Raw genomic sequence first — 25,228 nt, 5'->3', positions numbered from 1 at the left:
TCCCCACCTCAGCCCACCCCCAGCAGGGAGGCCGCTGTGGGGCTAGATTCTGGGACTCCAGGATCATGACCTGAGCCCACGGCAGACACCTAACAGACTGAGCCACCCAGGCAACCCTTAAACCTTGCTTATTTTATAGATGATGAGAGCAACAGTGATTGGCCCATCCCAGAACTTTCAAAGCACCTGTCTGAACCCCATATCTTACGTTCATGGCCTCCTGAGACTGGGGGCCATGTTGTCTGCCTATCCATTCCTCCCTTTTTTTGTTTCTTCCATGGCAGGACCCCTCTGTTCCATATACCCGTGTCCTTTCTGCTTCAGAGCCTTTGCTCTTGGTGTTTCCCTGACTAGAATTTCCTGTCCCTTCTTGCCTGTTCAAATCAACATTCTTTTTTTTTTTTTCTTTTTTAAAGATTCTATCTATTTATTTGACAGACAGAGAACACAAGTAGGCAGAGAGGCAGGCAGAGAGAGAGGGGGAAGCAGGCTCTCCGCTGAGCAGAGAACCCCATGCGGAGCTCGATCCCAGGACCCTGGGACCTGAGCCGAAGGCAGAGGCTTTAACCCACTGAACCACCCAGGCACCCCCCAAATAAACATTCTTTCAAGGCTCCGCTTCAGTCCTCTCTCTAACATCTCCCTGAATGTGTCTCCATTTACCAGATCTTATCTGCTAACATTCTCTAGTTGTCTCATGGATGTGGAGCTTTATTTTCTCAGCGATCATAAACTCTTAGAGACCTTGTTTTAGGTCTTTTCTGTGTCTTTTGCAACATCTGACTCCACGTGGGTCAATCCCTTGTTAATGGGATTCCTAGAAATGGCATGGGACAGCACGTATGGGAAGCTGCTGGACCTGGCTTCTGGTTGGGGTTCTATCCTTGGCTGCGTAAGTTCAGGCTGATGGAGTTTCTGCCCTTTACCCAGATTTATTTATTTATTCTCAAGTGTCAGAGACAAGGGAGAGGCTCTGCTCAAACTCAAAATGAGACCTACCCCCTGTCCTTAGCTGTAGTTAAGCTGGGGAGACAAGACAGGTAAACAAAAAAATGACAATCCTTTCTGATATCCAGGCAATACCAGGTGTACATTTGTTCCTGTACCCCTTGTTGAGGGGAGTTTATACCTTTGACTCCCCGTCTAGAATGGGAAGAAGGTGAGCTGTATTTCATTGGCGGTTGAGTCTCTAGCATCTAGCCTGGTATCTGGCGCATGCGGGACAGTAAGTGGATATTTGAGTTTGTTGAATGGGGGAGTTGATAGAGTGAACGTACCCAGTGTCGCAGGTGCACAGAGAGAAGGGGTACATAGGAGGTAAGGAAGAGGTGAGTTGGTAGCACTTTTTTTTTTTTTAAGACTTTATTTATTTGACAGACAGAGATCACAAGTAGGCAGGCAGAGAGAAAGAGGGGAAGCAGACTCCCCGCTGAGCACTGAGCAGAGAGCCCAATGCGGATAGATCCCAGGACCTTGGGGTCATGACCTGAGCCAAAAGCAGAGGCTTTACCCACTGAGCCACCCAGGCAGCAGAGTTTTGAAGAAAGACTAGGAGGTTGCTGAACAGACAAGAGAAGAGGGGCACTCCCAGAGGAAGAAACAGCAAAGGAAGGATGCCAAGATGTGAAGAGCTGGGCTGGGTGAGAGGAGCCACCCAGTATGCAAGGGCTGGAGATGCGCTTGCGGCAGAGGAGAGGTGAGTAGAATAGTCCCGGGCTTTGTTAACTCCTCTGGTTCTGCAGACCCTGGGACCAGCATCTCATCCTCCGCTCGCTCCTGCTTCCTGGACCTGGCTTCTCATTGCCCCTTGCTCATGGATTGCAAACCTTTTACTTTTAGTTGAAGTCAAGACTTGAATGTGCTTGAGAAGCACCTAGAGATCTTATTAAAAATGCAGACTGTGGTCTTATGGGTCTGAGGTGGGGCCTGTGGCTCTGCATCTCTCAGCAGCTCCCAGGTGACCCTGCAATGCTGGTCCGGGGACCACGCTTTGAGAAGTGAGGCTTTAAGACAAACAGGCTAGGGAGGCTCTCTGTAGAATTGGGATTGGGCATTCCAAAGACAAACGGAAACTACCTTCCTTTGGATTACTGAGAACACTGCTTCTCCCAGCAGGGTGGGTGACTAAATATTATCTAATAAAATATTCAGGGGTAAATGGCACCGGGTAGAAATGCCAAAATATAGGACTTTACTCCCCCCACAGCCTGTTTTTTGATATTGGTATCTTCGTTCTACGAAACACCTCTTTGAGTTTCAGCTTCCCTGGCTTTGCTGGCTCCCAGGGAACAAATGGGCATTTGGAGGCCCAGGTGAGCCATGGAAGGTTCTGCGGTAGCCCTCCTCCTGCCTCACCCTTCCACCCCTGATCTTTTGACCCTTACTCCTGGGGGATTGAGTTGCACAAAGGCTATTCTGTTATAAATTGTACACATGATTTCCCTTTCCCAAGTTTTGGGTAGAAACAGAGGGACATTCCTTATCTCAGATGTCTCCAGAATAGAAGTTTCTGGACCCTATGTGAGACCAAATGAGCCAAGGAAGCAGCTTCCCTGAGCCCCACAGTCACCCTCCGCGACATAAGGAAAAGGAGGAGGCCGGCTACGTCAAACCAAAACTCTCCGGCTGACATGTGCCTGCGGCAGCTTGGGTGGCTGAGCTGCAGACCCGGGCTGGCTTTGCTGGGCCCGGCGGGAGGCCAGCCTCTCCCTCTGGGCACTCTGGAGAGCCAGGCAGCTGCCGGTGCTGGAGGAGGGCTGTGGGGATGGAGACAGGCTGTTGCCACTGGAGGACACTTTTCCCTAGGCTGCCCCTCTGCTCCTTTGCTGATCTCCCTTCCCCTGGGCTGTGCTCCCCTTGTGGAGGAACCTGCTGAACCAGCCACAGCCAGACACGATTAAGTGATGGAGTCTGTGAAGATCTGGGTGCCTAGAGGCACCTCTCTTCCCGCTGCCTTCAGCCCCGCCCCCCCCAACCCGGCCCACGTCACTCCTTCCAGCCCAGAACAGTTTCAGCAGCCTTGGGGGCTGATTTCACTGCTGTCAGCACGGTGTCTGCTTTCCCCCATTTTCTCTTCAAATTCATTCATTCGTTCTTCATTCCTTCTTCGCTTCGGTCATTCAGGCTTGCGCCTTGCAGCGACTACTATCCCTGTGTGTTGTCTGCCTGCTCCTTGCAGCGACTACTATCCCTGTGTGTTGTCTGCCTGCTCTGAGCCAAACACCGCACTGGGCTCCCATTCTGTTTATCCACACCCCGCGCGCTCTAGCACCCTCTTCTCACAGCCTGTGCAAAGGTCCCTCGCTTTGTCCATTCCAGTCTTCTCTTCCCTGTGTCTCTAAACAACCTGATGGGAGGTCTGGGGTCTCTTCCCCTTGGTGATGGGTTGTGTAGAATACTGGAAGTACCCCCTGGCTCACACAGACCTCAGTTTGAATCCTGGCTCTGATTCTGCCCTCACTGCCTACCATGTGTCTTCTCAGGTGGGTTAAGGTCTGTTAGCCTCAGTTTCCCCATTTGCAATTAAAAAAAGAGAGAGAAGAAGAAATCCCCATCCCAGGGCTAGAGTTCAGTCGAGATATCACCTGTGAAGTACTTGGCACAGAGTTATTACTCAAAAGGATGAGCTGCTTGCTCCCTCTTTGGTGCCTCGGTGGCCCTGGGCAAGTGTGAGGGATTGCTGCACAGAAACCTCTGTTCTACCGAACATCTCCCCAGAAGGGCTACCTTGGTTCTCCAACCTAAGTCCTCGTACTTGCGACGTTTGCCTATTTTTTCCTTCTTTTTTCAAATGGAAAGTTTTCAAACCTGCACCACCGAAGACAGAACTGTGTAATGAGCTCTGTGCACCGGCCGCCAGGTTCAACCATGAACAGCAACGTCCAGACTCGGGTCACCTACCTGCCACTCCTTTTGTGTGTGTGTGTGTGTGTGTGTGTGTGTGTGTGCGTGTGTGTGTAATAAAGCAACTACAAGCCACCCTATCATCTCACTTTAACACTCCAGTGTGTATAACAGATAAAGATGTTCAAATCAAAATCACAGTAAGATACCATCTCACACTGGTCAAATTGGCTTAAATAAACCACTCAGGAAACAACAAGTGTTGGCGAGGATCCGGAGAAAGGGGAGCCCTCTTGAACTGTTGGTGGGAATGCAAACGGGTGCAGCCACTCTGGAGAACAGTATGGAGGTTCCGCAAAAAGTTGAAAATGCTTACTCTACGATCCAGCAATCGCACTACTAGGTGTTTATACAAAGGACACAAACCTAGCGATTTGAAGAGCACGTGCAACCCAGTGTTTATAGCGGCAATGTCCACAAAAGCCGAACTATGGAAAGAGTCCAAATGTCCATCAACAGAGGAACGGATAAAGAAGATGTGGAGTAGATACGTACTCAGTCTTCAGAAAGAATGAAATCTTGCCATTTGCGATGACCTGGATGGAACGAGAGGGTACAGTGCTAAGTGAAATAAGTAAGTTAGAGAAAGACAAATACCATATGATATCGCTCATATGGGGCATTTAAGAAAAAGCAGATGATCATAGGGGAAGGGAAGGAAAAACAAAGATGAAATCAGAGAGGGAGACAAACCATAAGAGACTCTTAACTCTAGGGGACAAGCTAGGGTTTGTTGCAGGAGGGGAGGAAGGTGGGGGGGTGATGGGCATTAAGGAGGTCCCGTGATGTAATGCGCACTGGGTGTTACATGCAACTGATGAACCACTGAACTCTACCTCTGAAACTAAAAATCCAGTATATGTTAACTAAATTGAATTTAAATAAAGAATTAAAAAAAACCAAAAAGATATTCAAGAACATAACCACAATATTTTATCACACCCAACAAAACTAAGAATTATTCATGAATATAATTTAATACCCAGCCCACATTTATTTTTTCCCAACTGTCTCAAAAAATGTCTTTTTACTCTTGATTTGACTGGGTGTCAGGATTCCCCAAAGGCTCGTATTACATTCCTTTGTAAGATCTGTTAGGTGTTTTTACACCAACCTGCTTTGATATGTTCTGTTTTCAGTGGTAATTGTAGAAAAATGAGGAAGTCCTCATTTCCAGAAACTCTCCCCAACTCACTTCCCAGAACCCTTTCTAGATAACACAAAACAAGCATCTCCTTTTGGGGGTGTTTTAAAGAGTCCCCCCCCAACTTATAGCAGTTTTGAAATGAATGAGCTTCTCTAACAACCTTTAAATCCCAACAGTCATCCCAGAGAAGAAGAAGAAAGAAGAAGAAGGGAGGCAGGACTTGGTTTAGTTCTTGGTTTAGGGGGAAAAGAATCCTGGGGAACTTTGTTCTTTTCAGAAAGACTTTTTTATGCCCTCCCACCTGCTTTTCAAAATCCACCAACCACAGAATTTACTCCATCCCCCTTTTTCTCTCTCTCCCTTACACACTCCCTCTCTCTTTTTAGCAGCAACAGACAAGCCGGCCATATTAGAGAGATGGAAATAAAGCTTCCTTAAAGTTGTATGTGTCTTTGAAGTACCTCTGTGCATTTTTTTTTTTAGCATCTAACCATTCCTCCCTTGTAGCCCTCGGCCCCTCAAATCACCCTGTCCCTTATCCCACCCGACTAACATCTCAGTCTCTGAAAATGCACAGAGATGCCTGGCTACCTCGCCCTGCCTTCAGTCTCACGGGGCTCAGTCTCTTTTTCTCTTTGGGTAAGTTAGACTGCACATCTGCATGCTCCTGAGGGTCCAGAAGTGTAGCCACAGCTGGAAAGAGGATGGGGGCCGGGGGCAGGAAAGGAGACCTGGCTGGAGCTTCCCTTCATGTCCTTGGGAAGGGAGGTACCGGGGACTGGGGGAAGACATTGTTGGGGACTGCATAACGCTGGGACGAGCTGGTCACAGAAATGTTGGGTCGGGGATCTGAGTGTGCCTCGGGGGTGACAGTTAAAACCACGGGAAGTGATTTTTCTTTGGGTTCCCCTGAAATGGACTTACGTGGGGGTGGGGGAGGAGGATAGGTCGATCTGCAAAGTCTCTTCGTGGATTTTTTCTAAGCTGCTGCAAACATGGGGTCCTGGGTCTTCATGCTCTCTTAAGGGGCTTCTCTAGCAGACCATGATCTTTGGAATCTGGTGGATTTAGGATATTAGGAAAGAATGTTTGGGGGAGTGGGAGGTAGAAAGTTGAGTCTGGAAATCGGTACCATTGATTTGTGGAAATGTGGGGGGGGGGGCGGTGGGGGGATATCAGGCTTGAAGTATGGTCTCTGCATTGAGGACAGACTTGCTGAAGCAAGCGCTGATGGAGGCCTCTGGGCCAGATGGAGTGGAGGAGGGAGTCAGGTGAAGGGATCAGGAAAAAAAGAAAAAAAAAAAAAAAAAAGGAACTCTTTGGCTGAGTGTGGCTGTGGCCCTTTAAGAGCAGCCCAACCTTGCAAACAGCCTTGTCAACTGATCCAAATGTTAATTTCTAATTTCACTTTGGACCACTCAGGACTTCCTGGTGAGTAGGTGGGCTAGAGAGTTATTTGCAAGCCTGCTTTATAGGTAGCTTCCTTCTTGCTCCTAAACTTACTCATTGCTGATGTAGTCAAGCCCAGGGATTGTCAGTGGGGTTAGTCCCCAACACTATCCTCCCTCCTCCTTCCCTCTTTCTCCTTGTCTTTCTCTGGTGTGCTGGGTTGGATATTGGGCAGGAGTGCTAGACAGAGACAACACAGAGCCCCTGGCAGCTTGCGTCATAAGGCCTACTAGATTTGCCGAGTTACTGGACATATTAACAGAGCAGGAATGTTACGGAAGCCTGGGCCCTACAGAGACTGGGCCATACAAAGATGGTGAGCCTTGGAATCAGTTCTGGGTTTAAAATCACCTTTACTTCATGACCATAGACAAGTGACTTGACCCTTCTGAGCTTTGGTTCTTTCGTGGGTAACCTGGAGAATGCCTGGGTTTTGTGTAAAGCTGCGGTATACAGCAGGTGCTCAATAATAGTTGGGCTTTTCACATGCCCAGGGGGTGTATGCCTTATTTAGTCCTCGGGATAATCAGTAGAATGAGGTAGGTGCTGTTATGATCCTTCTGTTATGGATGAGGAAACAGGCACAGAGAAATGCAGTAAGTAAGTTACTTAAAGTAACTGAAAGTCATACGACTAGTGTAAGGTGAACTGAGATTTGAACCAGTTTGTCGGGCTTCTAGTTCTTAGCTGTTGAACTCTACTGCCCCCAATGTTCCTGAAATGGTACTGCTATATTAACAAGAATGGATCAAAGAATCTCAAGGCAGGCAAAGAGACGGGGAGTTGGGGGATGACCTGGGTGTAAGGAGCCAGGGATGGAGGACACGTGACTTCCTTGGCACGTAGGGAGAGCTTCCTGTGGAAGGGCGACAGTCTTATGAGAGCCTGATCTAAGTGAAAAAAAGGAAGGGGGCTCCATGACTGTGACCAGGGAATGTTTTCCGGGAGGATGGGGTCTAGAGTGAAGAGGTCAGGGAATGGGGCTTGTAAGGTGATGGTGGGAGGAAGCTAGAGCCTCTGCAACCTGGGTGGTAGATCTTGAACTTGAACTTGACTGATGCTATGATGAGGTAGGCCCTGGCACTCCAAGTCTAAGGGCTCAGGTGGACAGTGGAATTTTGGTGATTGTAATGGCGTCAGTCTCCAAGGTGAAGGGACAAATGACAAAGGGGGGACCACATCAGGGGAAGGGTTTGTGAGGATAACCATAGAGCAGGTAAATCATAGAGGATAACCAGCTGGGCAATCTGCCGTACACACAGCAGAGGCACGTGAGACTAGTTTTTAGCTAGAAATAGTCTGAATGACTGGACTTGCCAGAGTTTTTCTTAAGACCATCGGCTCTGCAGTCACCAGCCTTGTTACCAAGACTGGGTTAAGTTAGGCGAGGGTTAGAAAGTGGAGTCCGGTCCTCACTCGGGCCCACTGCCTGCATCTGCAGGGCTCTGGACATGGAGGGGAAATACCTTTCCTTCCTTCCACAGACATTTATGGAGTGCCCATCTGGTATCACATACTGTTCTGGGGATACCAAGGGGATACCCAGGGATACCAAGATGAGTAGAAATCAGTTCCCCAGAGCCTCCCAAGGGACACAGACACAGGCACACGAACAGATAATGACAGCACAACATCACAGGGCCTGTCCTAATGATAAATCATAATGAGGCTGATCATGATAGTAGCGAGCCTTCGTCGAGGAATATGTACCAGGCATCACTGGGAGCTTCATACATTTGCAAGTCATGTAATCCTCACAACTGCCCTAGGAGTCGGATTCTATTATTGTCTCCCATTTTACAGATGAGGAAACTGGGGTCTGGATGGTTAACTCTCTTGCCTAAGATCTCACCGCTTGGCCACAAGGCTGTTCTGCCTTCCAGTCACCTGGAAGTGATAGGAACAGGGCTGGGGAGAGGGTCCAGGTGCTGGGCAAGCTGTCCTCATGGCATGCCTCATGAGCTGTGAACTGCAGCATAGGGAAGAGGGCCCCAAGTTGAAAAGGGTGAATGAGATTCCTGGCCTGAAGCATAAACGTATGCAGAGGCATGAGGGGTGAAAGAAGGTGGGTTTGTTAGGAAAAGTAAGGAGTCGGAGATCACCGATGTGGAGGAAGCACGGATGGTTGGGAGCTGCAGGTGAGGAGGCCAAGACTTAGGTTGGTCCCAGATGGCAAAGGGTTGGAAGCTGTGCCCAGGAGCCTGGACTTGATCCTGAAAGCAACAGGGAGCCAGTGGAGGGGTGGTGAGGACATGTTGCCAGGGGTAGACTTGGCTTGGAGATGGAGATCCTGGTGTGGGGGAGGGTCTGAAAGCAGGAGGCAGGGTCTGTGTTTCACACTCCTCTGGGAGGCAGGGGGCTGCCTCAGAAGGTTGGGGAGGACCAGTCCTCTGCTTAGATACTCTCTTAATGAAGAAGAAAATAAACCTACCTCATTGGTTGCTGTAAGGTTGGAAAGAGGAATGGAGAGAGTTCCCTTTTGTCTTTGCAGGAGACAGAGTTTGGTAGGACATGAGCAAATCTGTGTGATCTTTGAAAGATGGGCCAGTTAGAACAGTGGATAGCATGGGACCTGGGGTGCCCAGATGTGGCCCCCCAAGAAAGGAGGGGAGGCTTGGGTGCCAGTGATGCTTTGGAGCTAAGACCAGAAGCCACATCCTTACTATACCCCCCATTGATCCCCATTTCCTTTCTATCTGTTGGAAATCAGGAGACCCAGACCTGGTCCTAAATGGGACAACCAGGCCTGAGCTTCCTTTCATGGATGTTCCTTTAAACAGTACCATTCCCCTCCAGAGGTGGGGGCTGGCAGTTTGGGGCTGGTTCTGCTGTGGAGACAGTCCGGGGGTGGGGAGAGATGGGGGGTGGAGGCGTGGTTGTTCCCTGGCATTCCTTGGAGTATCACCAGGCCTCAACCCCTCACCCCTTGTCTGGAGCCTGGCAGCCTGGGCCAAAATGGAACTTTGTCACTTATTAGCTGTGAACTTGGGCTATGCATGTAACTTATTTGTGCTCAATTGCAACATCTGGAAAACAGGGTGGTAACAGGGCTCTTGTAAGTATCAAATGAGGTCATATCTATGGAATGAGTAAGACAGCATCTGGCCTGCAGGAAGCACTCTGTTGTTGGGAAGTCCTTTCCATGGCCCTAGCTGCGGGCTTGGCTACTTTCCGGGAGCCGCAGAGTTTACTGGGGTTTTGCTCACAGCTCTGACCTTCTTGCATGGTGCTTTCTTCGTCTTTAATGGGGGCCTGGATTGGTGAGAGGTCTAAAACCCTGGTAGGGGACTCAGGCTGACGACGGTGACTTAGAGTAGGAGTCAGGAAGCACGGTCTGGCCCTAGCTTGTCCGCGTCCTCTGTGTGTTTCCCTCAGTGTCTCACTTGCCTTACTGGGGAAGCGGTGGGTCTAGGTCCCCAATTCTGGTGATGTCCCATCTGGCTTCCTCTGTTGTGACCATCCCCGCGTCTCTCTGCGCTTGGGACTCCCTGGTTGTCTCTGACCACTAGAGGGCGCACGCGTCCCTCCTGGGGCCTCCAGCCGGGGCCAGGCGGCTGGGCTGCAGGAAGTAAAGGGACTCCGCATTGCACCTCGGCTCACTCTGCTCAGCCAGAAAGGACCTCCCCGCAGCTCTGCCCTTCCACACGGCAGGGTGCGGGCTCCTTCTCAGCGGAGGGGGCTGCCTGTGGAATTCAAGTTCTCATCTGAGGGATGGGGGCTGACCTGGGAAAAAGGCCAGGGATAGGTCAGCCCGTTTCACAGCACCTGCTTTCTGGGGTCAGTCGGAGGCCCCTTTTGGGAAGGAGCCCTGGGAAGGTAGCGGCACTCGGAGGGGGTTAGAGAAGCGGGGGCCTTACTCGGGTAAGAGGTGAGCTCAGGACAAGGCCCTGCCTGGTTGCTTCCCTGCAGATTTCTCTGCCTCTGCAGAGCGCGGGCGGCAGTGGCATTTTCTGCACACCTCCTCCTTGCCTGGCGCTGTGCTAGGTGCTTTCATAATGCTGATGAGAGCGGGGATCCGGGAAATGGGCTTTGTTCTTCTTGGCAGGCCCACTCAGCCTCCCCAGGTCACGCTCCCCTAGTGAGCGCAGCCCACGCTCCCAGAAGCCCGGGCGCTGCAGGTGGGTCTGCACGCCTAATGCCTCCACCTAAGACTCCGCTACGACCTCTAGAGCCAGCAGGTCGGAGCCCCTCCGGTCCTTAAATCCCGGCCACTTATCCCGGGGGAGGAGCTCAGCAGACCGACATCCCCCGGTTCGCAGGCTGCGCTGCGGCTGCTTCCGGGGAGGGGCCCAGCTGTTGTGCGCTACACCGCGGTTTGGCAAGGTGAGACCTGCGGGTGATGCTTCCGGCCTGCGCCGCGGGCCGGCCGGGTGCCAGAGCTGGGGGAATTCCAAGGGGCTGCCCTCTGCCAGGACACTGTCCCATAAGGCCTTCCTGTTTAGGAGGGCAGAACTTAAGGAGAATGTAGGGTAGCAGGAGCTGCCAGCCTGCGCATCACGCTTTTAGTATTTTATCTCTTTGAAATGATGATGGCAGGAGGTGGCTGTCATCAGTTGTGTTTTACGGAGCAGGCGACTGGGCCTTGGAAGGTGAAGGAGCTTGCCCACATCCCCCCAGCGATGGAAGGCAGAGCTGGAAGGGGCCCCGTGTCTCAGGGATCTCCTAGTCTACGCTCTTCCTGTAGCCATAGCTTCCTAGCCACGCCCTCTGCCCCTCCTCCGTTTGCACCCCTCCCGCCTCCATCCCCAAGCCCCAGAGAGCTTTCTATCACACACAGAAGAAAATCGGAATCCCAAATTCTGGCCACCCAGAGCCCCTAGTGCCTCACTCCTGCCTAACTCTGGGATCCTACCATTTGCTCCTTGATTGCTGCTCCTTGTGATGCAGACACAAGAAGCTCATTCCAGCCACTGGGACTGTGGTCTTGATGCTCCACTGCTCTGCACTTGATTCCTTCAGGATTTGAGATGGCTCACTCCCTCACTTTGTCAGGGGCTGCCTACACGTCAGCTCCTCCGAGCAGTCCTCCCTGACTGTGGGTAGGAAACAACACCCCTTTGCTTTGCTATAATTCTTACAGTAGCTGCCAGACATCACTACATAGTTACATTATAATTTTCTTCCTTGTTAGGGTGTGTTCCCTTCCCTAGATGGCAAACTTCATGTGGCGGGGACTCTGCCGCCATTGTTCACAGCAGTAAGTCCTGGGGCGTAGGCTAAGTGCAGGGGCGTGTGGGGGGGGGTGGCTTGTAAATATGGGGTAAATGAATGAATGCGTGGCTGATTCTGGACGTTACAGATTAACTCTATAAACAAAATGAATATTTTGGCAGAAAATCTTAGCGTTAAGTTCAGGACTAAGGTGAGGCCAGTGAGGGACCTATGGTGTGCAGTTTAAAGACATGTTTGCCTGACCCTGAGGGTGGATGACCCCTTAAATTCTGTGTCCAAGGCTTTCTGCCCCATGGAGATCCCTGCGGCTTCAACTGGAAGGGCTTGGGCTCCCTCAGCTCACCCTAGCCTCTGCTCTGCTGAAGGTGTCCAAGGGGGCCGGGCAGCCCCAGCACCCAACTCTTCTACACTAGGCCTGGTGCTCCTTATAGGATTTGACAGAAATCTGCTGTCCCCATTCTGTTACCCCTTCAGCCTATGTCAGCTCCTTGCTGGGACATTTCCAGGTCTGACATCTCCAGAAGGGACTCCTGTCCTCGTTGATGCATCCGCTGGTCCCTTGGAATTGTGCCTCTTCTTCTGGGATCCCTCTTACCTCCCACTGCTTGGCTGCCATTTTTCCTGCTTGCCAGAAACCCCAGGGAAGAGCAGGCGGCTGGGCTTTCCTGTGGCCCTCGTGCATAGAGAGCAAGGCCTTCTGAATCTTCACCTGTCCTGAAGGCTTTCTGCCATGTGGGAGTCACTGCAGCTTCGGCTGGAGGGGCTTGGGATCAGCAGAGTTGAGAAGGGGGAAACTGAGGCCAGCACAGTGGAGTCCCTTGTCCACGGTCTTCTGCTAGCAGGTGGTAATAGTAGAGCTGGGGCAGGACAGCCAGATGAGGGGTTGCACATCTATGGTCCTGGGAAAGACTTGGGGCCATTCGTCTGCCCTGGCTTAATAGGCAACTTCTCTCCCCACCAAGCCTTGCTTTACTCCAAGGGCCACATCACGTACCCTGGGTAGCTTTGCCCACCCCACACCACTCCCTGACTCATTTCAGACCCAAGGGACCCAGCCCAAGGCCAAGGCTCTGCTCCTCTCCCCATCAGGTGCAGAAGGCTTGCTGCCTCCCTGGGCCCATGAGCCAGAATCCTCACCAGCTTGTCACTTTATCCACAGTGCCGCCGGGGCGGACCATGGAGGTCACAGTACCTACCACACTCAACGTCCTCAATGGCTCTGATGCCCGTCTGCCCTGTACATTCAACTCCTGCTACACAGTGAACCACAAACAGTTCTCCCTGAACTGGACCTACCAGGAGTGTAGTAACTGCTCTGAGGAGATGGTGAGTCCCCGGAGGGGGTCGGTGGGGAGGGAGGGGGCAGGAGCTCCTGGGCATGAAGCCCACATTTCCCACCGTCTGCCCCTTGCCGTGGACCAGGACCCTGGGGATCCTGGTGGGCAGTCTGCTCCAGAGGGCTTCTGCAGAAGGTGTGTGGTCACACCTGGGTGGCCCTGGGAGGGCGGCAGAGACCTGGAGGTAGCCGCCTCTCTTCCAGGGAACCAGGTGGGCAGAGGGGAGGGGTGCACGCCCTCTCCTTGCAGCTGCTCGATCATGTGGTTCCTCCTCCCCAGTTCCTCCAGTTCCGCATGAAGATCATCAACCTGAAGCTGGAGCGGTTCCGAGACCGCGTGGAGTTCTCAGGGAACCCCAGCAAGTATGACGTGTCGGTCACACTGAGAAACGTGCAGCTCGAGGATGCGGGCACCTACAACTGTTACATCATGAACCCGCCCGACCGCCACCGCGGCCACGGAAAGATCTACCTGCAGGTCCTCATGGAAGGTGAGTGGCGGGCAGAGTGGGCAGTCGACTGCCCTGGGGCCCCTGCCTGTCCCACGCCCCACCCTCCAGCAGGGGGATCACCCCGCTCCTTGGGAGGGGCTGTGCCTTCCTGAGGTGGGAGCTCTGGCTTGTGGGGGGGTGGTGCGGGGAGGCATCCCTGTTACTTCCTCAGGTCTCTGAGGACTGAAACCAGGTCTTATCCTTATAATGACCTTGGTCATGGTCATGAGGCCACGGTCATTGGTTGGGCACATGCTATCACTAGAAGTCAGCCACCTAAGGTCATGCAATGAGTGAATAGCACAATCAGGACTCAAGTTTGGGTCTATTTGATCTCAAAGTCCGTGCTCTTAAATTCTGCATTTTACTGTCCTTCCCTGGGGCTTTGAGGTGCGCTGCGATTTTGGGGTGGAGTGCAGAGAGCTCAGGGGCCTGGTTTGATTGTGGCTTTTACTACAGTGCTTTCTATGCCAAGCGTCCGGTCAGGACCACCCCACGTATACTGCGGGGAGCAGGGGGCCGAGGCGGAGGCTCCCTTTCCCTGCCCCGGTGCTCAGGGGAGGTCTGTTTCTTTTCCTTCTGCAGAGCCCCCTGAGCGGGACTCCACAGTGGCCGTGATCGTGGGCGCCTCCGTGGGCGGCTTCCTGGCGGTGGTCATCTTGGTGCTGATGGTAGTAAAGTGTGTGAGGAGGAAAAAAGAGCAGAAACTGAGCACGGATGACCTGAAGACGGAGGAGGAGGGCAAGACAGACGGAGAGGGCAACGCGGAGGACGGCCCCAAGTAACATGGCCCCGCGGCCCCTCCCTCGCGTCCTGTCTTCCTCCCACCCTCCACCCTGCACACTGTGCCCCCGCCTGCCCTCTCTTGGTGTGCTTCTCTTGATCCAGGGTCCCAGGGCCCACCTGGGGCCTCCCGAACCCCTCACTTCGTACCCCCTACCCTGCACCAAGAGTGACTCACCTCTCTTTCATTTGGGAAACCTGCCATGGCACGTGGGACGTGTGGGCCCTGGGGAGGGAGAAGTGGGCTCAAACTGCCTGTCCCTGAGAGGAGGCAGGAGGCCTGAGCGAGGGTCCCAGAGGGGGGGTGGATGAGGGGGAGGTCAGCGGCCCAGCCTGCCTCGTTTGTGGACTGGTCTGGTGGGCCTCAGGGAAGATCTGCGGATGGCTGAGGGGCTCTCCTGGACTGCCTCAAGAGAGCCTGGGCTGTGGCGTGGCTCTGCTCCCTGAGCTGCTCCAGGCCAGGCAGCCCTGTCAGGCTGGGGACTGCTGAAGGGTTCCTGTCACTTGGGTGGGGGTGGGGCATGTTGAAGGGATGACTGCATTTCCTGGGCACTGAGGGGAAGCCTTGGCCCAAGGACCTGTGCTCTTACCCCCTCTCCTTCGACAGCTGTTACCACAGGAGCCTGGGGGGGGGGGGAGTTCTGTTGGCAGCGCATCTCTTGGGATTGGGGCGGGAGGAGCACCACATGAAGACTCACGGAGCTGGGCTGGGGATGGGTTGATTCCTTGCAGGAAGTGGTCATTTTTCACCATAGTGAACTACTAAGAGCAGAGAAATTTCAAAGTTGGCTAAGGTCTGAAGGGGTGGGGGCTCCGTGGTAAAATGGAGTTGGTTACAGTCTGCCTCCTCCAGCGGGGTGACGGCCCTCAGTGAGAGCGTGGGGCTGGGGAAGGTGGACGCGACTGTGGAGGAGTTGAGGTACAGACTGGGGCCTTCATCTGGGCCTTCTCTTCAGACTTTCTCCGTGAGCTTCAGCAGGGTTTTTAGCTTTTCCTTTCCAGGGAAGGGGATGCCCTGAGGGAAACATCCTGCCGCCATGTTTCACCCTCCAGGCCCCAGGGCCCCCCCTCTGTGGGGAGGCAAGTAGCATTTCTGGAAAGCCAACTTTCACTGCCATTTTACTCACATGAAGAGGGAATTATTTAAGCCTCAAGAGAGGGAGAGAGACAGAGAGAACCTGCTGACGTGCACTCTACCTTGGAAGACCCTCAGAGATCCAGGCGGCAAGCCATTCCTTACGGGTGGGGAACCAGGTTCAGACTGGCAAGACTGAGCGTCCGGCCCTTCCCTCCTCTGGTTCCTCAGTCTCCAGTTTGAACCAACAGAGCCATAGTTTTCCCTGTGGCAAGGGTCTCTGCGGGCTGCTAGACAGGGAAGTGAGGTGAGAGAGCTGGGCTGTCCACTGCCTGATCCTCTCCCAGGGCGCTGGGGACGGAAGGATGGAGCGGGCGGGCAGAGCTGCTGGCAAGGCCCCCCCCAATCCCCATCCCAGACTGACCTTCTTCAGCATTTCCCCAGCCTTTCCAGGAGATCAGACCCTGCCCAGGCTCCTGGAGTCAGTGCCTAGGGCAGGAACCGGTCTGAGGAAAGGGGGTAGAGACAGGATGTGACAGTCTCAGGGAGCATTCTCTGCCTCTGCCAGGCAGGTGGCCAATTTGGGGAGAGAACAAGAGCATACGGGAGGTTAAGTTTAAGTCACTTCAATTCGACATCCATTTACTGAGCATCTCCTGTGTGCCGGCCACCGTGCTGGCCGCCGGGGGGGACACACAAAGCCATAACAGAGTTGGGAACTGTCAGGTCAGCACTGTGGGGACCAAGATTCTTTTTTTTTTTTTTTTTTTTTTGTGCATCTAATTCCACCTCTGCAGCCACTGCTTCCAGGGCTGGAGTTGGAGAAGGAAGAGAGTCCTGACTCTGGGCCCTGGGAAGGGAAGAAAGGAAGGAAAGGGGAGGGGGAGGTGCACAGGGAACAAGGTGACAGGCCAGGCAGAGTGGGTGAAGAGTGGGGGACGGACAGCCTGGGTCACAGCTCCTGGGTGGGGGGAGTCCAGCTCCGTACCTAACTGCCAATCAACACACTGCCAATGGGAGTGGGCTAAGCCACCAGGATGCCTGGGGTGGGCGGGCACAGCCCATCCTTGGAGCCAACCAGCTCAGAGGGGAGCGATGGGTGGTAGGCATCTCATACCAGCTGAGACCAAGGGTGGTTGGGACACACTTCTGCAGCCTGCAGATTTCACTTTCCGGCAACCTCTCAAGTGCTCTCCTCTCCCAGGATGAGTGGGGATCTGCGCTGATGCGGAGCACTTTTCTTTTTCCAGGAGGCGTAACATTTAGGGGAAATTTTTGCGTGATTCCCTAGGTTTATTCTAAGAAGTCCTAACTCTCCACCAAGAAGCGCCAGACTTCTGGGTTCATTCCTTTCAACACCCTGACCCAGTGGGGCCCCCCGGCTGCCCACCCTCATGGGCGCTTTCTCTTGCAGCCTCTTAGAATCTCTTCTGGAGGTCTCCTAGGGCTGCCTCCCCCAGAGCCGTGAGGTTGGGAACAAGATGGGGCTTCTTTGAGTAGAGGTGGGGAACGAGTGACATGTTCCCATAGCAGCCATTTCTCTACCCTGCTTTCTAGTTTCTGCCAGCAAGCTGCTCCTGTCCCTGCGGGGTGGGGTCCAACCCCACTTCCAGCTGCATGTTCCCATCACTGCGCTCTGCTGGGTCCAGTCTGCTGGTTTCCTCCACCACCCCTGCCTCTCCTGTTGTCTTGGAGCTCCCTGTCTATCTCTTCCTCCTAATCAAGGGCCACTTGTAAAGAGATGGGCTGGTCAACCCATGGGACTTAACTTCTAAGAACAAAGTACAATTTTTCAGGACTGAAATGCCTTGAGGTGCCTTGAAACTGGCTTTGAAAATGACTGCCTGCCCCTTAGCTATGGACTAATCACAGTTATTCCCAATTTATAGAAAGGAAAAGCTGATTGGATCCATATTTTCTCCCCGGAAGTCCCCTTGGGGAAGTCGGGCTGGTAAGTATTTACAAGGTCAGGTAAAGCAGATGGACAATGGGAAATACTGGCCAGGTCCCAGAAGATAGTCCCGGGCCATAAGGATGGCATGGTGCGGTTGGAATGAGTGATAAATCAAGAAATTTCCTTGCAATTTGTCTTAAGGACAGACTGTGCCTCTTGCTGATGTCTTCCTCTATTGAAGTTTGCTGATGCATTTGCACATAGGTATATAGGTATAGATATATTCTATATACAAATAGAAAACATTGTGTTACATCCACCCCAAAAGTTATACTGGGTGAGGTGGGGGAAACCATCATTTCTCAATGTTTTGAGTTGATTCACCAAAGGCAAATTACGGAATGTTCTTACTGCTTTTTGTGCACTTGGAGGAGAAAACCCAACTACTTTTGCACTTTCTAGGTTTAATGTGCTACAGGGTGGTTGGGGGGGGGGTGGCGGGGAGAAAAATCCAGTGGTCCTCTGTGGCCCAGCTGCTGTGAGGTGTCTGCTTCTTGGAGCAGACTGCGTTTCTTTTGCAGTTTGCCGTATTGCTTGGATCTTTGGCTGCAATAAACAGATCATCTCCCCTGAACATCCCTTGAGTGTGGCTTTTTTCGGGGGTGCAGAGTGGGGTAAATTGGAGGCTTTGGAGGGATACTGCCAGGGATCCCTGCTGCTCCTCTCCTGGTGATCCCGCTGATGTTGCCCTGTCCTCAGCAAGGACACAGTCCTTCTACTCTGCTCATGTTGAGAAATGGCTCATGTCTTTCCCCCTTTGCCTTCTCTCGGAATCCTGGGCACTCCCTCCACCTTGGAAGCACCCTGAAGACATGGCGGCTCAACACCCACTTCTTGGGGGCCTCTTGGTTATTTCTAGGATGACGAGTCTTGGGCACAGTGACACTGTTAAATGGATGTTGGCCATTTTTTCCATAGATGGATGGGCCATTCTTCCCCCCCAGCCCCCACCAATTTCTAAGCCATGTCTCACTAGGCAGGCACTTCCTTTGCCTGCTCTGGACTTGGTGGGTTGGGGGAGAATAGGTGAGAGCTACTCAGAGTCTGCCCTCATGCCCATTCACGGGTGAGGGTGGTAAGGGGGAAGAGTCAGGTTGTTCATGTCCCATCTGAGCACTGCTGGATCAGATTTGTGTGCTGCTGCGGAATCCCACTCTCGGGACTAAGGACGCCCTCCTGGTGTGGCTGGGTAGGGGGACACTCCTAGTCCAGACAAATCCAGTCTTTTTCTTTCTTGCTTCCTGTTCTTAGTCTCTGCATTTTTTTTACCTACACGCACACATGCACGAATGTACATACACGCGTGCGTGTGCACAAGAAAGATAAGAAAAGTTGAAACTTTCTGAATGGCAAGGAAATGCAGAAGTGGTTCATTCCTATTTTTCTTCTGGTTTCTCTGTCATTCTGTCTACTCCCTGGCGACCCAGAGACCCTTGCCAGTGCTTAGTGGCCAGGTGCATGTTAGAATATTCCCAGGGACCCTGACATTGGTAGTTGTGACACCTGCAGGGATTCTAGCCGCTACCTGAGAGAGAAGCCAGAGGGAGGGGCAGCTCTGTTCTCCAGAGCCTCTGAGTCCTTCCAAGGATGGGATGTAAGAGAGGATCCTTCTGTACTTAACAAATAGGGAAACTGAGGCAGGACAGGTAGACTGAGCAGCAGAAGGCACTGAGGATTCTGGCTGGCTCTTTCTGGGGTGGGGCCAGCATCTTCCTTATTCTAGGGCTTTTCTCCCAGAACACTTTGGAACCATGCCTGGCTTCTGGGAGAGTTGGATTTGGCTCGGGCATCTCTCTTAAATTGATGTTTTCTTTAGCTCAGCCTACTTGGGGCCGGGGTGGGGGGAGTTCTGATTGCAGAATGAGGTCCCCGGTGGAGGAAGAGCTAGCTCCCATTCTGGTGCTCAGAACTGGTCACCAGTCTTCTGTATCCCCCACTGAGATACAAGAGCCTCTCATTTCCCACTGCTGAGCCCCTGGAGGGCTGGGCACCCCATCCGCCTGTCCACTGCCTACTGTCTGGAAGATGAGTCTGTATAGGGGCGGGGAGGGGGTATTTCAGAGTCCCTAGGAGAAGTCCCTTGGCCAAATGGAGTGGGATAGGAGGGGAGATCTTTACAACATCAGAGACAGGGGGATCTTAGGGAGCCACTGGCCAAGCCTCCTGAGTATCCTGAAGGGGAAGCTGAGGACCATAACAGGCAAGTGACTTGCTTATGGCCACATGACGAGTCAAGGACAAGACAGGATCTCCTATTGGACTCCAGGTCGGCAGTTCTCCCACAGTCCCCAGTCTGGGCACAGCTGAGCACAGCTGCACACACCAGCCCCAGATCCTGCCCACCCCTCTCCAGCTGGGCCTGGGGGGAGCTAGAAGAGGCCCAGTGCTTCTACAAGGGGTATATGTAAAGCCAAGACCCAGATAGCAGAAGTGTTCCTCCCAGAGCCCCAGCTGGCTAATGAAGAGCCTGCCCTGGAAACCAGTCTCTCCTCCCCAGGTAAGACCTTCCCCAGGCTGAGCTGATGCCCATCAGGACAAGAAGATGCCTGTCTCCCAGCTCCAAGGCCCAGAGTCCTATTCCCACATTGCCTCATGTTGGTTTGTATACAGGCCCCTCTTAGAGCACGTGTCTCCTTCTCATTTTGCTGGGCTGGGGGCAGTATCTACAGATTTCCAGATGAGACGAGTCTGGGCAGTGTCCAGGGGGCTGTGGGCTGGTCAGCTTGGATTGGAGTGTGAGCCCCCACTAGGTCTCTAGCCCTCCCCCTGGCATTTTGAGGGCTTAGAAGGTCCCTGTTGGCAGGGCACCATAGGGACTCTTCTCAGATGGCCCTGGTGGCCTTGCCCCCCTCCCCAGACCTCTCACCCTGAAGCCCACCAGGTTCTAGTCATTCCTGGCTGCCCACTGCCATGCTGGTGTTCAGGGCACCAGCTACCTTTTAAGACAAGCTCCAGCCGTCCAGTGGATGAGCTCACCAGGAGACCTGGGGGAGGGAAGCCCCTCCAAGAACTATATCTTGCCATTGTGACCTAGGTTTGATCCCAAGATAGACTGTCCTCGCCTAGGAGCCCCTAGCCCTGCAGGACTGAGGAGGCCTCTGGCTAGAAGAGCGAGAAAGACTGATAAAGGTGCTTTTCCTTTTCTCTGGCAAGAATGACCTTGAGGGTCCAGGAGGCACCAGGGAAGGTGGCAAATGGGCACTGGGCACTCAGCTTGGCTACTTGGGGTTCCACGGGAGGGACTTGCCCTACAGCCCTGGCGAAGTCACCTCGATCCCAGACACAGCTGGCTCTGCTTCTCAGCTGGGACAACTGCCCCATAAACAGGTGACACATGGACTAGGAGCCATTTGCCTCAACAGACTGAAGCCCCTCTTATGTATGGGCAAATGGGCAGATGAAGAGGGCTTGTTCCATGGAGGGGATGTGAGTATCGCAGCTGTTGGCCAATACAGTGGCTGGGTTTGTGGCCACAGGGAAAGGGATTAGACTTGTCCCATTCTGCCCCAAGGCAGAACATTAGGGCAGGCGGGCAGAGACAGGTATTGATCCAATGTGAAGTCAGAGCTGTGCCAAGGGTTGAGTTTCTCTGAGGTAATGAGATCCCCATCCCGGAAGGTATTCAAGTGTGGCTTGAGGGTGTTGTTGAGAAGACTCATATATCAGAGCATACTTTTAGATGCCTTCTAAGGTCGCTAACATGGCCCTCTGCAGCCCTCGTTTTAGGATTCAAGTGATAAAAGGGGGATTAACTCTTGCTTGCCTGAAGACAAATATGACCTAGACACAGACCAACAACCATCCCTCTGCCTTCTTACTCAGCCATGCTCTTCCCCAGCCTGCCTCTGTCCCCTTGTGCCCTTTACCCTGTTCATCTTTACCTGATTTATCCGTGGCGGGGAGAGGGGAGGTGGTGAGCACCTATTCATACGAGAAATAGACTGTGAGAGGCTGGAAATTTGGAACTTCTCTCCCAAGATCAGGCCAAGTGTAAATTGTGTCCTTGGCTCTTTGGTCAGGGCAGACCTTTCCTTGTCCTTCCAGCCCAGACTGTAGGAAGAAGGTGCTAGCTTTCACAGCTTCCTCCTCGGTGAGCCCTCCTAGCTTCACCAAAGTCTCCAGCCTCTCCATCCCCGTGGCTTGCTCACGCCTGAGCTGGGTGCACTGCTGCAGTGAATGGCTGTGGGGTCAGGTTCAAGTCCAGCTGAGGGGGTCGGGGTGAGGTGTGGGGAGGGGAAAGGGAAGGGGCAGATGAGTGAGAGTTGGCTAGATTAGCAGGGATAATCACCATTGGCTGAGTACTGTTCCTGTGCCTGGCCCTGGAACTAAGCATTCTATGGATGTCAGCTGATGGAATTTTCAGGGCAACTCCCCAAATATGCATTCTTTTCTCACTTTTACAGATGGGGAGGCCAAAGCTCTGCTATATTAAGTTCGTCTGCACACAAAGTGACATGGCCATGGCTAGAAAGGGGCAGAGGACTCAACCCTGGGGCAGGGTGATGCAAAAGGCACCACATCACATGAAAGAAAGGGGCAGAGGACTGACCTCTCGCAGCCCAAAGACCTAGGAGTGAGTGGGGGAAGGGTGGCTTGGCACCAACCTCGGAACGACCATGGACCAGGTGAGGGCAAAAGGGTTTGGGAGCAGAAGCAAAGCCTCCTCAATGGGCCCCTAATAGCCCACCCCCTCCATGCCTGGCCCTGACCCCACAGCTCTGTGCCTATAGCTCTGGCCTCTGCTGGCCGCTTTCTCTTCTCTTGGCTCCTAAAAACCTATAAAACCACTTCTTGGCTCCGGGCAGCTGTCCCCTGCTTCTACCCCTACTCCAGGGCCTGTGCCACACTCCAACTTCTCCAAGTTCTCCCTTCGCTCCAGGGAGACGCTTCTCCATCTCCCCCACCTTTGCCCCCTGCCTTGTCTCCACCCCCCCACCCCACCCCCCAACCCCGGCCTCCATTTGCAAGACCTCCTACTCCTGCACTACAGTGTTCTGGAGCAGATGGATCAGAATATTCAGGGGGTTGGGCCTGGCACTCCCCACCACTCTGTCTTACACTTCTGTTTTGGTCAGGCTGTCTCAGCGCCCCGTTCAGGGCAGAACCAGGTCTAAGGTCCAGGAGGACATCTAGCCATCCAGCTGACAAGGCAGTCCCATGGCTGCAGTGAATGTCGAATCTTCCCGATGCCTCCCGCCCCCAGCCCTTCTGAGCCCCCACGCTCACTTGACAGGGTGGCAAGGGAAGCAGGAAGTCAACACAGCTCTGGGGAGCTGGTTGGGGTAGCTGAGCCTGCCCTGGGGCCTCTCGCCCCACCCCCATGTGGCTCAGAATCAAGAGATTCCCAGGACTCACCCCATCTCTGAGCTGCGGCAGGGAAGCCGACGTGAAGCCGACGTCTGCTCCTAGAAGTGGGCACACGCCCCTCTCCAGCTTGGGACTGTCCGGAGAGCACCTCCTTGGTCAGGACGGTTCAGCTCCCGCCTCCCTCTGCCCTCCTCCACCCAATGAGCTCATCTGTCTGGGGCTCCCCACCCCCTTTGCCCGAAGGGATGTTTGGATAGAACCTGGAAGAAAACAGAAGAGGAGGATGGGTGTGATGGAGGAGGTGGCTGGCTGCCTACCTGCCGGTGCCCAGAGCCCTTAGAAAGTGGAGGGTTCGGGAAGAGCTTATCTTTACTCTAACTCCACCATGCGAGGTGGGCTGGGGAGCCCTGGCTAGGTGACCAGTACGGTCCGAGTCCGCATCTCAGACTGCTAGACCACGTGCCTGCGGGGCTGGTTTGGTGCATGCCTTCTTGTTAACCCCCTCGGCACCGCCAAACTTCAGTGGATGCCCAGACCGTAGCTGGGGGCGGGCGCTGGCACTCTGGGCTGGAGGGAGGAGGGTGGTGAGGAGGGACGCGCTGGGGACAGACGCAGGTGCACTAGGAAGGAGGCTTCCAAAAGTTTGTCCAGGTAGCAGCCACCCAAGCCCAACCTGAGAGGCAGAAGGGTTTCACGGCATTTAACTTTAAATTAATGCAGGCATGCAGGCAGAGAATCTCGCCAGCATTTCCACGGTCCTAGGGCTAGGGCTCTGTTTATAGCCAGAGGGAGGGCAGCTGAGAGAAGGGAGTGGAAGCAGATCCTGGTGTAGATCAGAGGCTGGTAGGAGAGGAGCTGTAGGGTGAAGTGTGCGGGGGCTCCCCGCAGAACCCCGTGTCTTCTGCCTTTTCCTGCTGGGTCTACGCCGCCGCCAGTGAGCTCTGTTACCTGCAAGGCCCAGACAGGGACGAGCACAGGGACAGGAGCTGCGCGGGGGCTTGTGGGGCAGGAGAGGGGGAGAGGGAGGAGGGGAGGAGGGGGAGGAGGGAGAGAGGGGTGGCAGGCTAGGGCCTTCGGGAGCCAGAGGCGGGAGGCTCCCTGCCAGGCTCCTGTTACTTAGGAGGAACTCCTCTTTAAATAGCTCCGGAGATCTCCGGAGGTCGAGGGAGCATTCCCTCACCCTCCCCGCTGTGTGGGGTCTTGGTGGCTGCCTTTCTGAGAACCGACAGGGGATGGAGCCTTCTGTCTACCTGCTTTGGTAGAAGGTGGGACCGCCCAAGGCAGGCGGGTGCGAGTGCCTTCCCTTGGGAGAGCATTTCCAGGTCAGTCGCCCGGACCTTGAGCTCTGCCCCCAGGGGCTCCCCCTCTTCCCAGCTATCCCCGACCTTCCACGCACTTTCCATCCTGGCTCCAGTCCAGCTGCCTGGAGGGCAGGAATGACAGTTTGCCTGCCTTCAGAGAGGACTATTGGACTGTTTCAAAGAATATATGTGCCCCCCCCCCCCCGCCTTTCTCCTTCCCCTTCAATCTGGACCCTATTTCCCCACCCCCTCCCCCTTCCCCCAGATGACAGCTCCCCGACAGCTTCTTGGCAAGGGGTCCCCTCCCCATCCGCCTCTCTGAAAACTTGTTCTTCCCCGTATTTCTGAGCCAGGCTGCCCAAGATGTGAGTGTGCATTCCCTGTCACCAAGGAGCAAGCCTGTCAGGGTGCCACTGTGTCCCAGCCACCATCCCCGCCCTCAGGGGACTTCCAGGGGATGGAGGGGAAAGAACAAAAGTGCCAGGTGCTGCAGTGCGTAGTCACACCCCCACCAGGAGACAGGAGGTCTTGAGCTGGGCGGAAGGGGCTAAATCAGGGAGGTCCCTCAAAGAGATGGTTCTCAAAGGGTCGGAGAGGAGGCGCTCTGACCTTCTGTCACCCTGTCCTCGAGCACCCTCAGGACAGTCCTCCAAGCTGGATCAGTGGGCTAGGGTTTTGAGAATTTTTGAGGCAAGTGCTCTAAAAATGTGGAAATCTTCTAGCCACTAATGCATTTCTCAAGCACTTTTTCTGTCCGGGGTGTGGAACCCTCCTGGCGTTCTTCAGAGGAAAGTCGAGGGTGGAGGCAGGGAATCACACAGTGGGGGAGGTTCTAATCCTGGCTTTGAGACACACATTCTCTGTGACCTTGGGCTATGCATTCTACCTCTCTGGGCCTGGTTCTTCAGCTGTGAAATGCTTGTGTCTCCTGAGGATCCTTTGGACTCTCAGCAGGGTCGAAGGGAGGCTGTGGGGAGGGTAGAGGGCACTGGGGACAGGGCCCCTTTTCCTGCGGCCAGGATCTAAAGATAGCCAGAGAGCTCTGTCCCCTCCCCTCCCCTTCTCTGGGCAGGGGTCACTTGCCTTCCCTTTGGCTCACCTCCTCTCTCACCTCAGCCTCCTGTTCTGAGAAACTTGAGCCCTGATGTAAAAATAAAGCAGGCCGGCCCGGATGCCTGGACCTGTGAATCTAGTGTCCAGGACCTCCTAGGAGAGGGCGGGCTTGGAGATGGGAAGAGACTTAGCATTTTGCGGGGGGCCACAGACCTCTTTGAGAATAACAAGAACTAAAATGGACTGCGTGTTTACCC

General features: G+C 53.8%; 1 protein-coding gene across 4 annotated transcripts; it reads left to right on the top strand.

The window, feature by feature from the left end:
- The first annotated feature begins 5,421 nt into the window (after positions 1–5,421).
- Positions 5,422–17,884, top strand: SCN2B (sodium voltage-gated channel beta subunit 2). 4 transcript variants are annotated; one of them, XM_059182041.1, is made up of 6 exons: positions 10,132–10,276; positions 10,669–10,822; positions 11,631–11,696; positions 12,831–12,997; positions 13,288–13,498; positions 14,084–17,884. In XM_059182041.1, the coding sequence occupies exons 1-6, from the start codon at positions 10,211–10,213 to the stop codon at positions 14,281–14,283; spliced, it is 864 nt and encodes a 287-aa protein (XP_059038024.1). In that variant the 5' UTR covers positions 10,132–10,210; the 3' UTR covers positions 14,284–17,884. The 4 variants fall into 4 exon arrangements, with proteins under 4 accessions (XP_059038039.1, XP_059038050.1, XP_059038024.1 ...); XM_059182047.1 differs by lacking the exon at positions 11,631–11,696 and having other exon boundaries at positions 10,136–10,276; XM_059182056.1 differs by lacking the exons at positions 10,132–10,276; positions 10,669–10,822; positions 11,631–11,696 and adding an exon at positions 5,422–5,689.
- The last annotated feature ends 7,344 nt before the right edge of the window (positions 17,885–25,228 follow it).

This window comes from Mustela lutreola, chromosome 1 (assembly GCF_030435805.1).
Source record: "Mustela lutreola isolate mMusLut2 chromosome 1, mMusLut2.pri, whole genome shotgun sequence".
Classification (NCBI taxonomy): Eukaryota; Metazoa; Chordata; class Mammalia; order Carnivora; family Mustelidae; genus Mustela; species Mustela lutreola.
Note: the sequence above shows the minus strand (reverse complement) of the source record. Positions and strands in the feature narration are given on the sequence as shown.